Raw genomic sequence first — 15,457 nt, 5'->3', positions numbered from 1 at the left:
GCTACTCTGCGCTCCGAACCCGGGATTTTCCGCTTAAGCGCTCCCACCATCTGTTAATCTGAGGCTGAAAATGATCTCACAGCATTGGAGCATCAAGCTAATTTGTGCCGGAACTGTGGGCACACAGTTTCAGAATTACCTCCGAGTTACAAAATTACCCGAATGCCCCTATCTGATGCCTGTCAGGGCAAAAGGTCCCGTAACTAAACACGGGGCCGTTTGTGGGCCCGAACGCACTCAATGTATAATGCGTCCGCAATTCCTACAGGATAGCCAGCTGGTGCCATGTTTATCAATCTTCAAAGGGCTTCTGTTGATGAACGGAGTGATATTATCTAAAAGGTCACCTGTAGCCAATGCCAAGTTGGTGCATTTGGGCACTTTTTTGTTCAAAGTCCTGATCTTCAAAACGTAAATAAAACATTTGTATTCACCTTTACTTCTGTTGTATTTGGGCATAATTCCTTCCCTGTGCTGATCTGCTGAAGACTGCTTGTGGTTATAGATTTATTACGACTCGGGCAACATTTATAGATAAACAGAAAATAAATCTCTGACATCTATCTCACCAGATTAAAAAAAAACATTTTTTTAGCACAACCCACCAGCCCAACATAACTTACGTTTGGCTGATAAAAGTCACAATTGTGTGGCGAGTCACAAGCCTTCAGCTGAAGCACGATTAGGCAGATGTGGCTCTAAATCCTGGCACGCCCAGAAAACGCATAGCGGGCTCTTGCTGCGTCCCAACACGGCAACCCTGACCCCGTGAGCCCACCCAGACGCATCGCATTCAAGCGAATTTCATCCAAATTGGGTGGCGCTGAGTTGACGGCGCTTGCGTGTTAAGGATGAGATTTTAAATCCCAGTACGGGCAAAGTCAACCTGTTATTCCCTCTTGCGGGTAAACTCGACCTATCATCCCCTCTGTGGGTCTCTCTAAAAGAAAGGTACGCCTCCTACCCATATCTGTCCCTCTACCTACAATTATAACTTTGATGCAAACTATATAATACGTATTCAAATCTTTCGCGAGTGCAGGAATTTATATTCTTGAGTCTTTCGGTAAAGTCACGGAGATAGGTTCAAAGTAAATAACAAAAACTACAACGTTTCGAAAAAACGTTTCGATCGCAACAAACCTTGTGTTCTTTTTTGTTATTTTCTTTCAACCTATCTACGTGACATTACCGAAAGACCAAAGAATATATATATAATACGTAACACAATAATGGTTGTCTTGCATTAGTATTGCATATAACAAGGAATTATATCTAACAATGGGGGGGGGGGTCCTTCTCTCGAAACATGTGGCAGTTCACCAGCATTGCTTCAAGTAAGCCTGATTCTGCTGATGAGACACCGAATGTCAGAAACCGTCCCTGACAAAAAATAACTCCTAGAAGTCCGTGTGAGCGATGGGATGTGTAAATAAAAAAAAAGTTTTCATACAGAGAAACAGATGTGGGAAGGAGACACATTTTATGTTTATTTATTTTGCTACTTATAGTCTCCAAAACGCTAAATTATAATTCCATAGTAATAGGTTTTTACCCTTTTAACTGGCACCAAAACTGACACCTTTATACAAGGGATCATGTTTGCAATAACCACAACACAAGCAGTCAAAATGCAAACAAAAAGAGACAACTCTGATAATGATAATGCACTGTCCTTGAAATTGATTGGTCCACACCCGAGACGGCTTTTCTTAGAGCCTAGTCTCCACTGGTGTTGGACCAGATGACGCCATAAGGGCAGTGCATATCATTATCAGAGTTGTCTCTTTTTGTTTGCATTTTGACTGCTTGTGTTGTGGTTATTGCAAACATGATCCCTTGTATAAAGGTGTCAGTTTTGGTGCCAGATAAAGGGGTAAAAACCTATTACTATATCTTGCTACTGGCAAAGGTCTCATATTATAATTCCATGTTAAACGTTGTTCTAGGAAGACACTGGCATTTCATTGCTTATTTGAAATGGGAGACAATCCCTCGTTCTGGTGTTCGCTTTGAAGATTTCTCCGGACGGCGGACGCAACCTACCTGCACCAGGGCCTTGGCCTTTTCCTTCATTTCCAGCCACGCGCTGTGCATCTTCTTTGAGGCTGTGCACAGTGCAAGCCAGCAGAGACAAGGACAAATTAAGAACTTCAAAACAGAATCAATTTTACTAAGGAAATCAAATGGCCGAGTGCGCTGTAAATGCCTTTCGTTCATCACCTGCGGCTAAGAAAGTGCCCGAAAGTTACACGCAGCAAACACCGACGGCTGAACAACCAATACAGTACTAGATGGGATTATTTTTGCCAGTATCAAAGTATGAAAAATATATATATTTTAACCCTGAATTTTCCCCTAAATAAAACAGTTTTAAAGATTATCAAACACCAAATAGTTACTTTTTGCAAGGAATCCAGTTTGCGTTAACCACACGTACTTGTGGTGAACATGCAAACAAACACGCTCTAATAAGATTTGCATTGTCTTTGAAACTGATTGGCCTACACACCAGACAGCCTTATTTAGGGCATAGTCTCAGCAGTGTCAGACCAGAGAACGCCAAAAGGCGAACAGCAAAAAGCCACCGCACTGTCAGAGGCATTTATAGCTCGGGGGGAGCAGCTACAAAATGGGACCTTTTTGCCAGGATCTTTATACTGGGATCTTTTTTTGGAAGTATTTTGTTTGTTTGCATGTCCACCACAAGTTCGTGTGGTTAACGCAAACTGGATTCCTTGCAAAAGGTATCTATTTGGTGTTTGAAAATCTTTACACCTGTTTCATTGCCAGAAAGGACCAAATCTATTCTTATTTTTTCATCAATACAGGACTAGCAAGTAACATTTACTCTTCACCATCTCCCTAGTTTTGCCTTCTGTGTGGAGGTAGCGTTGATCATGATCTTGGGAAGAAGTATCTCTGAATAAGTACTTCCGGCTGCTGCTGCTGCTTTGAGTTAAAGTCTTACAGAGCTGAGAGCTGCGTTGAAGGCCGGATTTACTAACGCGGCTGTGCATTGATTATCTCATTTCATTACACTTTTAGAGCTGTGCTGGCCACATTTCAGCGGCCTGTTTCAGTGAAACCAATGGCCGAATGAAAAGCAGTGGTGGGCAGAATGCGGCCATTGGCTGTAGTTTTAGTTTGTTTGTTTTTAAACACAGCTGCTAAACACAAGCAAAAAAACAGCACTGTCATATTTGTAATATATACCGAGTTAACACATTTATTGCATTCACGTAAGAACTTGGGGAAGGAGACGACAGGAGGGAATTACAAAGTGGAGCAGTGCGAGGGAAGAAGAAAGAGGAGCGTTGTGACCTGCAGTGTGGTGGTTTAAGGTGTGGGTGACATGAAAATCAGTCTGGGAGACCGAGTCCACAACATGGGTGGAGGAGGAACCAAAGAGTAAAGTTCAAGGGAACAGTGACATGGTCGTAGCAATAGAAGTGATGAAGTCAGGCCCACCGAGCTATGTAGCCCTTTTTCAGAAGCCACCAGCCACAAATGATAGCTCAACGAAGTGGCTTATCGCGTGTACATTTAAAGCGGCCATGTTTCTAAATATGGAGGGAAAAACCAGAGGAACCTTAAAAAAATGCCCGCAACAACAGGGAGACAGAGAGACACGCAAACTCCAAATATTCAGACGTTGTCAGTGTCGGGATTGAACCCACGAACTCCTGCATTCCAGACGAGGGACTTTACATCTCGCCATCATGGTAGCCACTGCAGTGACGAGATAAGGAAGCGACTGACTACCGGTGAGCGAGCACATGGAGTGAAGGCGTGCTAGATCCCCATTCACCCCGACTGCTTTACGCTGGACAACCCTGGCTTACAGCCTCTGTTTAGCATATCTGCGCTGTTCAAAAGAACAGGCGAATGGCCTTTTCCTTTTCTGGTGCATTAAGTAATTTAAAAGTTTTCCCATTGCATTTTCACTCAGGTCTGCCTCGCAAGGGATATTAACCTCAACGAGCTCTCTCCCGAATCTTAAACATATTTCGCCGATCGATTGAGACTGATGGATGGTGGCAAATGGTAACAACCACCAGCCACTCAAGAACACCAGAGGCTCCAAACAACGTTTACTCAATGGCACAATGAGGTAAGACCTTGTATTAACGCGCTTTCATACAACGCGCTTTCACCATAACACTGGTCTTCTATTCGGAAGCACTTTTTGCACAACGTGGAACACGCCGTCATCACGTGAAAAACGCGCACCCGCTATAATGCGGAATGCGCACCGTTATTACGTGGTTTCTGAGCACCTGACAAACCGCTTTTTTTTTATCTGAGCCGTATAGTGATACAGTATGCGGCGACGTACCGTCATCACAGTTCTTTGTCCCGCCATGGGATGACTGCAGGCTGATTATATAGCGCAAATGTGATTCAGAACGGTAATACCTCGCTCAAACGTGGTTTTCTCTTATCTGCGCCACTTTTTAGTAATGCATCTACTACCGCATTAAAACGGAGGGTTGCTCGTTGCAAATAAACCCATCTCTGTGGTCACTACAGGAAGATGCAACCCTGTTCCTAGGATGTGCGTGGCCAAAGATGCGAATCTCAGCCGTGAAACACCCAGGTGCATTGCCATAGCGCCCTTGAGTGACAACACCACCACCACGCTGGAGACCCCTCGAAATACATTCACAAGGGGATGGACAGCCCCGCGGCTACCCCGGCTATGTCACAATATGCAGGGCACGATAGGAGCCGCTCGACGTTATTTAAATAGACCAGCGTGCACTTGGGAATATGAAACCTGTCAAGGTGGCACATCAGCCCGTAGCCAGAATTCAAGTGGTGAACGTGCGTATTTTCTATTGGCAGAAGCGGATTTCGACTCGATACTGGAACAGAATTCGCACCCAATCGTTTTGTTTAGTGTATCACGCAGGCTTTTGCGACCAATGTTATTCATCAGAGGTTGTTTTTTTAGGGTTAGATCGTGTAAATATAAACGTGTTGTCAAACTCGCCGACAGCCGACACAGCCAATTGGTAAGGCTTGTCACAAACAAAACATGCCAATTCGTTACTAGTTCAGCACAGTAAAGCCACGACATTTTCAATTTTTGTTTGGGTTGCATTTTCCTTTCGAGGAGGAAAAGGGCTACACAGGGGCTGCCCATCCATGCCTTCGAGCCCACTCGGCATGCCCTCACAGATGCCGGAGTTCATCTGCTCCTCGTATTTCTCCAGGTCGAGTTGCAGGCTGCTGAGGAAGAACTCTAGCTTGGCCTTGAGCTGCTGAGCCAGGGCGGCCGTGAAGCTGCGCAGCTTCGTCAAGCTGCTGTTGTAGCGCAGGAGGCTGAGCCTGCATGTTGGGCAGAGCGCGTGCGTGTGGTGAGCGAGCGTGTGTATGTGCAGGTGTGCGTGCATCGGCGTGTGTGAGGGTGTAGTGTGTACGACACGTGTGTGCGTGTGGGAGTGTAGCGTGTGGTCATGCGTGGAGGTTTAGTGTGTTGCGTGTGGGGTGTATTGTGTGTTTGTGCGCGTGGAGGTGCAGTGTGTGCGTTTATAATGTATGCATGTAGGTCAGAATGAAGGAGTGGATAATCATGTTAATTTAAACTCAATTCACATAACAACAACAACATCATATATTTACCAAGGTGCTGTTTAAAGTAGCCAGGCGTCTCAAATCGTCGCACAATTGGAAAAGACAAACTGGACACTGAATTGAGGTCGGGGACATCTCGGGAAGGGTGGAAAGTCCTGTAAACTAAACACCTTTAGAAAGACCTGCAACAACTAACCGGCTGGTCTGTGCAAATTCATATTCTTAGCTCTTTCGGTAAAGTCACGTTGAAGGGAAACAATAAAATATATATAAACAATTTTTTTTTATTGTTTTATATATTTTTATTGTTTTATATATTTTATTGTTTCCCTTCAACGTGACTTTACCGAAAGAGCTAAGAATATGAATTACTGCAGTCACGAAAGCTTTAAATCAAAATTTGGTCTGTGCAAGTCGCACACAAGATCAATATGATTATGTGTAGCGGAGGATACCGGCTCTATAAAAACGCATGCAAATAATACCGGGCCAAAATATTGGCATTATCGCTCTAAAATAAAAACGAAACAATTTTTTTATTTTACCAGGAAAGGCTCACCGAGCTATGCAGCTCATTTTCAGAAGCGACCTGGCCACAAATGATTGCCCAATCAAGTGGCTTGTCATCATGTGGAAATTTATAGCAGCAAAATTTATAGCGTGGCACTCCAGCCAATTATATAACATCATTAAAAACTGTAAATCTGTAAAATGCTATAATTGTTAGAAGACGAAGAAGAAGAAGAAAAAAAATTACTGTCAACTACAATGCATCTTCGGCGAATATTACCTCAGCATTAGCCACAGGACTGCAATGACTACCGGCATTAAAATCAGTGCTCTATGTTCAGAGATTAAAACACGGCGAATCAATAAGTCCAGAAGTGGACGATAACACTCATCAGCAGCACCTAAAAGGTAAAATGTTAAGGACTGCATTGGCAGAGGCGCACAAGCACAAATAAAAAACCGCCGTCGTCAGCAACACCCAACAAATAGACAGTGGCGTTCCACATCCCGTTTTATTCAGGCATTGTTAATGAGAAGAGTGTATTTATAGTCTATGGGTCTTTCGGTAAAGCCACGTAGATAAAAAAAAATCATACAAATATCACGACGTTTCGGTCGCAACACAAGCAATCGTCTTCAGGTGAGAGAGTCTATTAATGGAGAGTGATATTAAAGGTTGCGACTAAAATTACTCTTGTGGGATATGAATAGACTTGCCGAATTACGCATGGACAAGTTTGGCAGGTTGCTCTAATAATTGCTCTGCTCTCTCACGAAGTAGGTGGTGTCTAAAGCACGTCATGGCTCGTGTCCCTGCGTGATCCACCAACCAGAGCTGCAAGCTACTGGACTAGCGGCATGAGCAAGGCGCTGCCAACGCATCCACACATTTATCTTTTTAGGTTTTTGTGCCAAGTTATATCAAGGGCGCAGGAGGGGCAAAGTCATCGCTCCCGATGGTCACTGCAATAAATGTATGGTGGAAGGAAATTTAATTCATACGTTGGCTTTCATGACCAACATTATTATCGATTCATAATTAGTGTCTCATGGGTTAGATCGTTGTGTAGGTATAATGTCAATGTTTGACTAAACCGAATGTTGAAAATCAGCTGTCGCTGAGCCATCATTAACACCTGATTATGCTGGATACAATCTCCAGCTAAACGTTGTACAACATTGTCAGAATATTGATTGTTTTTAAACATTCCGGTGTTACTGAAAAAAAATACTAATCTATTGGTATATTTGCCCATGACGTGACAACTTGATTCAATTGGCTCTGTGGGGTGGAGGGTTACAGTTAAAAACACTGACATCATACCAACACGATCTTACCCCAAAAAAACTATTTCAGGAATGTGTCTCGATTGTGATACTTCATTACACACTTAGCCCTTTTGGCCAGGGCAGTGGTGGCTCCCTGGAAAGTTGATATTCCACTGTTGCAAGCTGCATGTCTGCGTGTGTCTGGACATGCAGTGCGGGATGTAGCAAGCCCATGAACCTGTGTTCGTCACAGCACCACGTTTCAAATGGTGAAAACTGGCGTGTGTCTACCGCATCTCTCACCTTGCTTGAATAAAGACCACAGGGAGCCAAGAACAGTATTCCCTCGCTATTTACAAACTTGCTCTCCGCAATTTTGTCTATCCACGAATCGCATCTGGAACTCTGCACGACTGCATCGAGAGAAAGTGATGAGATAAAGTGATGAGCAATAAAGTGATGCAAGAAAGTTTTGAGATAAAGCGATGAAATAATTTCCATGTATTTAATAGTTTATTTACATATTTAAGGCCATTTATTGAAAATATTTTAATGGTTTTCGAAGAAGGAGCGAATCTCGCCCAGTGATTGCTGTGAAACTCACCATTACGGCCTGTCACAGGCTCTAGCGTGGCATGTCAGCAATGGCCCAGTGAAACTTCAGGATTTTTAGGGCAATATAGTTATTTATACAGGACATTGTCAGTAAACTAATCAAAGTGAAATAACAAGTACATTTGTATGTCCATGCATGCATGGCAGCCGTGGCAGTATAATGATACACTTTGGGAAAATAAAGCAATCTTAGTGAACTATCTCATCAGCTTCAGTGTATTCCCTTGCAGACAACAATTAAAGTCCGTGAGCCATAACGGTGGTTTCAACAGTGTGTAAAATTCAAGATCAAATAAAAAAATAATTATTTGTTATTTTAAAGCAATGTTCTGCGCTGTGAATTGCCATGAGATGCACACAGTAAGAGCTATCAAGCACCTACTTGGCCTCATCGTTAACGTTCACGAATGGGCTCATATAGTTTAACTGCAATTGAAACATAATTTTAAAGGGAAATTACCAAAGCGCGCTTTCATTATTATTTTTCTGCATGTTTACCCAGGAAGGCCTCAATGAGTCTCAAGACACTTCTAAGGAGGGTCCTACCAGGTTTTTGCAGTCGAGGGTAATGTTGTTGCCGTGTGTAATCCCGATTGCGTTATTTTGCAGGTAATTATTCAGCAATGGGATGTTTGGCCAATACCAGTTCAATTATGTTTGTTTTTTTGAAATGGGGAGGAAACCAGAGAACCCGGAGAAACCCATGGAGAACAGAGGGAGGAACATACAAACATCGCACAGAAAGGTGCCCGAGGAGAGAGTCGAACCCAGGTACTTCTTGCTAATGAGCTGCAAGTGTTAACAACCGCGCCACCGCCCTGCCGCCCTGAACACAAACCTTAGAAACTGTCACAACGTAGAAGATTGGGAATAGTGTTCAAGTCTCACCATCAATATTTTACAAGTCTCAAATCACATCCACAATTCATTCAAAACAAAATCTCAAATTATGTGCAGGTAAAATGGTGCGGGGAGCGGTACCGCAGTAATTTACCCGGCAACCCGAGTTCAATTCCCGTGCACGACCTGTAACAGTGGTGAAATTTTAACCGTCTCCTGTGCCTCCCCGAGGTCGACTCAGCCTTAAATGCGTATCCGGTGTATTGTGTAAACATTCGCTAAGAGAACTTGCTCTCACAGTCTTTCGAGGCTAAACTAGGGGTGTAATGCTTTGCGTGCCGAGTTGGGGCAGCGGATAGTTTACGTACATGGCGGCCCTCTGTCCCTGCTGCAGGCGGCCAAGGTGCTCCTTCATGCTGCGCACGTAGTGGTAGGCCTGGCCAAACGCCCTGCGCTGCTGCATGTACGACAGCAGCGTCTTCGACTCGGACACTGGCGGAGAGGGAGGGCCAGGTAGAGACGCGCACTCAGATGCTACAAATCTGTCACTGAGGGAGGTGTTTGCAAGCGAATGCACACGCCGAGTGTTTTCAATTGACATAATTTAATTTGGCCTCCAAATATCATCGGAAGGAAGAGCGTTCCAGATGGCCGCAGAAGTGCATCTGAAGGCGTGCGATGCAGTGACCGTCTTTGGTCGATGCCTATAGAGCTGGGATGAAGCCGATTCATTGATAAAATAATTAAACAAACACTTCTTGTGGTCGATTCCTTACGGCCCCGTTAATATGACCGCCTCTTTAATAAAAAATCAATGTTAACCGCTTGCACGTTCCGAGATTCGGCGGTGAATGGGACAGCCCCACCCTGCGACTTTCAGGCATCTCGGAACGGGAAAGGGTGACGTGCAAAATTCGCATTCAATAAGATTTTTGTCATCAGTGAGCAGGCCAAGACCATCAACTCACTAAGACAGTTGGCCAGTTTAATCACGGGGCGACTGAAACCCACATTAATCCCCATGACTACTGTGGTGCCGGATGAGTGCCCCCTACCCATGAGCCACCCAGCCACCTCCCAAATGTCAGTTTTTGTCAAATGTATCTTGGTAACCAAAAGAATGGCAGTGTGCAAATGGGAAATGCACCCCCAGATGCACAAGTGATACAGTACAAATGTAGTTAAATGTTCTGATGCCTCTATACATTCACATTTGTGTTCTTAACTGACATTCACAGGGCTTGTGTATTTCACACGATACTCTTTGGTTCTATTCGGTAAAGTCACGTAGGTAAAAAATTAAAACAACAAAAATCACGACGTTTCGGCCACAACACAAGCGGCCTTCATCAGGTGTCCGCTGGACAGGTTGGTCACTTCACCTGATGAAGGCCGCTTGTGTTGTAGCCGAAACGTCGTGATTTTTGTTGTTTTAATTTTTTTTTACCTACGTGACTTTACCGAATAGAACCAAAGCGTATGGATCCTTGCAGTCACGAAAGCCTCAAATCTAGTATTTCACACGAGTTGTGTTTATGTATGCATGTCGAACTTATTTCGCACCTTACGTAGCCCAGCATGCTAATTGAAGTTGCGGCGAAGGACAACAAACTAAAACACAAAAAGCAGTTCTAAAGAAATTAGCTTTCAATCTATAATTAAAAGCGCAAAGCTCCAGTGGCTTCCTCATATCAAAAGGAAGAGCGTTCCAGACGGCCGCAGAAGAGCATCTGAAAGCGCGCGATGCAGTGGCCGTCTTTGTTCGATGGTTAGCCAATTACCTCTGCGAGGATGACCAGAGTTCGCGTGATGGTTTATGCTTTTTGACACGATCAGCAAGGTATTGTGGTTCATCACAGACCTCATGGGTTCACCGGACACTCAAGCACAGCTGATAACATCTGCTCGGTACTTTGTTTTTACAATCTATCAAGCAAAAGGGTCGACCTGTTGTTTAATTAACTTCTGCAACCAATGGAAAATAATTCGAAGGTTTTATGACGATGTAAAAGCCAGTATTTATTAACCCCTGCATATCCAAATATAATAGGTGTGCATCACAGCTGCAAGACACCAAAGCAAATAAATTAAATAAAGCAAAAGAGGTATTTTTAAAGCATGAGTAAAACAAAATTAGAACCTATGCAACCTGCAACCAGGCTCTAAATGTCTGGATTCTAATTGCTCATTTTCTGGAGAGAAAAAAAAATAATTACCCTGCAAATGTAGAAATGTTGCCAATAAGGATAAAATTGCTTTGGCAAATATAGAAACACACAAAGTAGACCCAAGCCAAGGTGTTAATTGATCGCCGAGATTCAATAAACGGAAGATGAAGTATATCCAATTATTCACAACGGACATTTCTGAGAAGTATTGGCGTCAAATGGGAGAGTAAATGCAGCTCAGGATCTTTTTTTCCCCTCGCAGATTTCAACGCAGAACTTCTAATCGAGAGGCTAGTGCCCCAAGCGACGTGCCACCCACTCAATCAGGCATGATGGTAGCCCTTTTACTCACGGTGCCTTATGCAGATATAAACATGGCCGACGAAGTAGACGACGATGATTGTACTTACCGATGTAGCTAACGAGGTCAGGTATTTTGGGAGGCCTCAACTGAACTCCGTATTCCTCCCTGCTCTTGTCGAACAGGTAGACCAGCGACATGTTCCAGCAACCCTGCACAACAACAGGGTTTACTTAGTTGGCATGTTGGATTTATTATAGTCATTATTGCCCATAGAGTAAACTCTCTGAACTATTTACGAATTGGCACGCTTTGTTTACGTGACAAACCTTACTAGCTGGCTGTGTCGGGTGGTGGCAGGTTTAATGGCACATTTATATTTACACAATCTAACCCAAAAAATCTCTATTATTGATATTGGTCGCGAAACCCTATGCGTTAAACAGTCATCATTGTCATCACTCTTCCCCGCAGGATACTTTGCGATCTATAAACATTTTCACAATTCAGCACAATGGATGTTATCTCTGATAACCCGCCACGAAGCTGCAATGACAAATTATGTTTAAGGGGATAATGTGCCGTTCTGTTTGCCTGCTGGGCCGGACTGCAAGCAGACCTCCACCCTCTGCTGTTCAGAAAAAGGAAGTGGTGGCTATAATCATTTGCTCCACCTGCCGCGTGCGTTGACAGCGATTTGACTTTATAGGAATGACATGTTTGTTGTTGTAACTTTCTGACCCGCCCCCTCCCTATTAAACATCTCTGAAAAATATCTTCATAGCCCATCAGATTTCTCCAGGCTAAATGAAGACTATGATCATAATTCCGACGTGCACAAGGTGAAACTCAAATAAATGAGACACTGCGCCACACACTCCCGACGGGTTACACTTTTGGGAAGTTCGAGTCGTGAGATTCGGGGTGATGATGGACGACGGTCAAGAATACTGACGGAGTGGCAGCCAGGGCATGGGACGTGTTCAGGAGAGGACGTCCATCGATGAGACGGAGCGATTAAATTTCGGTTTGTGTGCAGGCCTGAGGTGGATCACTGCACCGCAAGACAGTAAGAGGTGGTGGCGGTTTGGGGAGGCCTTCATCCAGCAGTGGATTGCCCATGGCCGGTGATGATGACTACTTTTATTCACAAGCAAATACGTGTAGGTGCTTAAAGAAGCTTCCACTGGTTCACACACAGCAAGACCCAAACACACACACACAAATAAACACAGGTGCATGAACAAACATCCACCGCCAATTGTGTACATACACACACACGAACAAAAATATACACATATCGCATTGGATTTTAGATTCTCCGCACAGCATGCCACGAGATAAGAATGGTAGTGCACAACTCGTGTTTCCTTTGTTCATTTTTTAAAAATGTAAATGTTTGTAATTTGTTTGTGTGCAGGTTATTCATGATAACGTTTTTTAAAATATATCACGTAAATGTACGTGCGTCGCAAACCCACCTCCACCCGACACAGCCAATGAGTCCAGGCGTGTGGCACAGACAACATGCGATGCCATTTCTGATGTGATGGCGAGCTCGGGTGTGGTGAGTGCATGACGAGATTAACTCGCCCATATGTGATTCATTATTTAATATTATTATTTGTTTTTAACAATTACTAATGCCAATCGTTCCTGTCCCTTAATGTGCACCTTTTCCCAAATGTTATAGCATTGGATTCAATAATCAGTAACCTTATTGATCCAACAATTTTGTCTCGATCAGAGTGAAGCAAGGACATGTTGCGAATTCTACTCCAGCATTGTATGCAAATTGTACCTCGCTTAAAATATTTCACGTAAACGTGTTTTAGTTTTCGACGCAAACTGAACCGTAAAAAACAAAATGCCTCACACCTATTTTGATGACATTAGAAGTCGGCACAAAACTCTTTCACCGTTTTTATTTTTTGTTTTCAAAAGTGGTTGCGTCATGAAAACTTAAAAAATGTGGAATTTCCGCCAGGTGATGCGCGGGTTGAGAATAGCCATAAACACAACACAAAACGAATTTCAGCACGGAGGGACACTTTTCTTGCCCACACGCCGGAGCGACCGCGCGTGGGATCCGTACCTCGGGCAGGCACTGGTCCACGGGCTTGCGAGGGTCCAGCATGATGCCCGTCTCAAACAGCAGCTCCTGGTCGGCCACGGGGATGGTGGTGGATGCCATCACTTGCTCCTGCAGGTGCTGCAGGGAGTCGTCGGGCCGCACCGTGTACGCCAGCACCTCCCCCGTCACCATGTTGAGGATGTGCACCGTCTGCACGGAAAAATAACCGGCGGACTCGTTCACAACCCCGCTCCAGGGTGGCGCTCGCTCGTGTTACGCGTGCGCGGGTCACCTGAAGCGGTTTATGCAAAGTGCCTCCCGAGTTCTTGGGCGAACATTGCGTCCGATTCGCGATGTGAAGTGTTTTATTATCATTATTGGACGGTGGGAACAAACCGAGCAACTAGATTTGGACGGTGCTTTTTTTTATTTCCCCCCCCCCCCCCCAGAGTCGTTGGTGACCAGGGGTCCTGTGTTGCCGAAAAATTGCGTGAATCTAAGCGGGAGGCGATTTGCGTCACGCTACAAAAAAACTTCGCAGCCTTTTCTCAGACACGGACGGCGCGTCAGCGGTCGCCGCGGACGACGTCACCACTCCCGCCTCTCCAGCCAATCGGCCGCTGTGGGGATTTTGGCGCCAAGTTCCATGGACGCTACTCGTGCTGCAGCAGCAAGAGCAGCAAGAGCAGCAGCTCCATTTCTCCTCCTCTCAGGGAGAAGAGCGAAGTCCGCGTGCGAAAAGTTGGATGAGCAGTGTAGGGGGAGTGGAGGTGGAGTGGTTAGCGCGCTGCGCTACGAACCCTGCGACCCGAGTTCAATTCCCGCTCACGGCGAAAAGGCAGTGACGATTATCTAAACCGGTCCTGGGCCTCCCCTAGGTCCACTAAAGCCTCAAATGAGTAGCTGGGTACGATGTGTAAACATCACCGCTGGGGAGACAAAGGCGGGCGGGCGTGGTGCTGGCCACCCACGTCCCTCATGTGCCACAGTACCGGCCTTCATAGGTGCTGCTCGCAAACAACACTTGCCCCAAGTGTCTGTTAAGGCTACACGGGGGATCTTTGTCTTTGTTTTGTTGCGATGTGGGTGGCGGCATCCACCTCCGTGAAGTGAACCCAGCAGCATTTAGCGGCAGAAGCAGTGGCCGAGGCCACACGATAGAGGAGAGCGTGTGGCACAGGTAAGCACAGCAAATGTTGTTCATCTTTGAGTTATTTATTATATCGCGATAAATAATGTTAACCGTGTTAGAGAGGTTATCAAAGTTGACGGTAGTATAAGGCAATGTTGGTAATATTGTAATATCTTATATTGCTATAAATAATGTTAAGCATGTTAGAAAGATGAACCGCTTTTTGTGTTTAGTTTGTTGTCCTTCCCCAGCACCTCGGACTAGCACGGTTGGCTACGTGTAGTGTTAAAAAATAATGTAAACCATGTTATAAAAGTTATCCAAGTTAATATAGTAGAATTTCATATTGTTCATGTTATAACAGTTTATTATGTGGTTATAAATGTTAAGCATGTTAGAAAGGCTATCAAAGTTGATGTAGTATAATGCAATGTAATGTTACAATAGTTTATTATGTGATTATAAATAATGTTAACCATGTGAGAAAGGTTATTAGAGTGCAATATTAAGGTTATAATGGTTTATTATATAGTTATTATTATGCTTAGCATGTTAGAAAGTATATTCTTGGTTCTTTCGATAAAGTCACGTAGAACGGAAATAATAAAATAATAAAAATAAAACAATAAAATTCTCACGACGTTTCGATTGAAACACAAGCAATCATCAGGTGTGAAAAACACAGCAAGAAAGAACCAAGAATATGAATCCCCGCAGTCACGAAACCTTTAAATCGAAATTCATGTTAGAAAGGTAATGAAAGATGATGATATAGTCGCATTTAATGTTGTTAATGTTATGCACTTATTATGTCCTGATAAATAATGTTAGCAACAACCAACAACCACAACCATACACCACAACAAACGCTCAACCACAACCATAAACCACTCAAACAACCACAATCAAACATCACAATATCTACACACACACAAAAACAACCGCACAAACAACTACAAACACACAGC

General features: G+C 44.1%; 1 protein-coding gene across 2 annotated transcripts in view; it reads right to left on the bottom strand.

The window, feature by feature from the left end:
• IKBKB (inhibitor of nuclear factor kappa B kinase subunit beta) overlaps positions 1-15,457 on the bottom strand; it is an 86,709-nt gene that overhangs the window by 37,195 nt on the left and 34,057 nt on the right. The window contains exons 11-15 of one of the 2 annotated variants that reach the window (XM_032959100.2): positions 13,379-13,567; positions 11,393-11,495; positions 9,183-9,306; positions 5,156-5,334; positions 2,047-2,108 (exon numbers count right to left, since the gene is read on the bottom strand). In XM_032959100.2, the coding sequence (XP_032814991.1) occupies positions 2,047-2,108; positions 5,156-5,334; positions 9,183-9,306; positions 11,393-11,495; positions 13,379-13,567 (657 nt within the window). The remainder of the gene's footprint in view (positions 1-2,046; positions 2,109-5,155; positions 5,335-9,182; positions 9,307-11,392; positions 11,496-13,378; positions 13,568-15,457) is intronic. The other variant, XM_032959101.2, reaches the window with a different exon arrangement.

Source organism: Petromyzon marinus, chromosome 22 (genome assembly GCF_048934315.1).
Source record: "Petromyzon marinus isolate PM22_M1 ecotype Great Lakes invasive population chromosome 22, UKy_Petmar_22M1.pri1.0, whole genome shotgun sequence".
NCBI lineage: Eukaryota > Metazoa > Chordata > Hyperoartia > Petromyzontiformes > Petromyzontidae > Petromyzon > Petromyzon marinus.
This window is presented reverse-complemented; position numbering and strand designations above follow the sequence as displayed.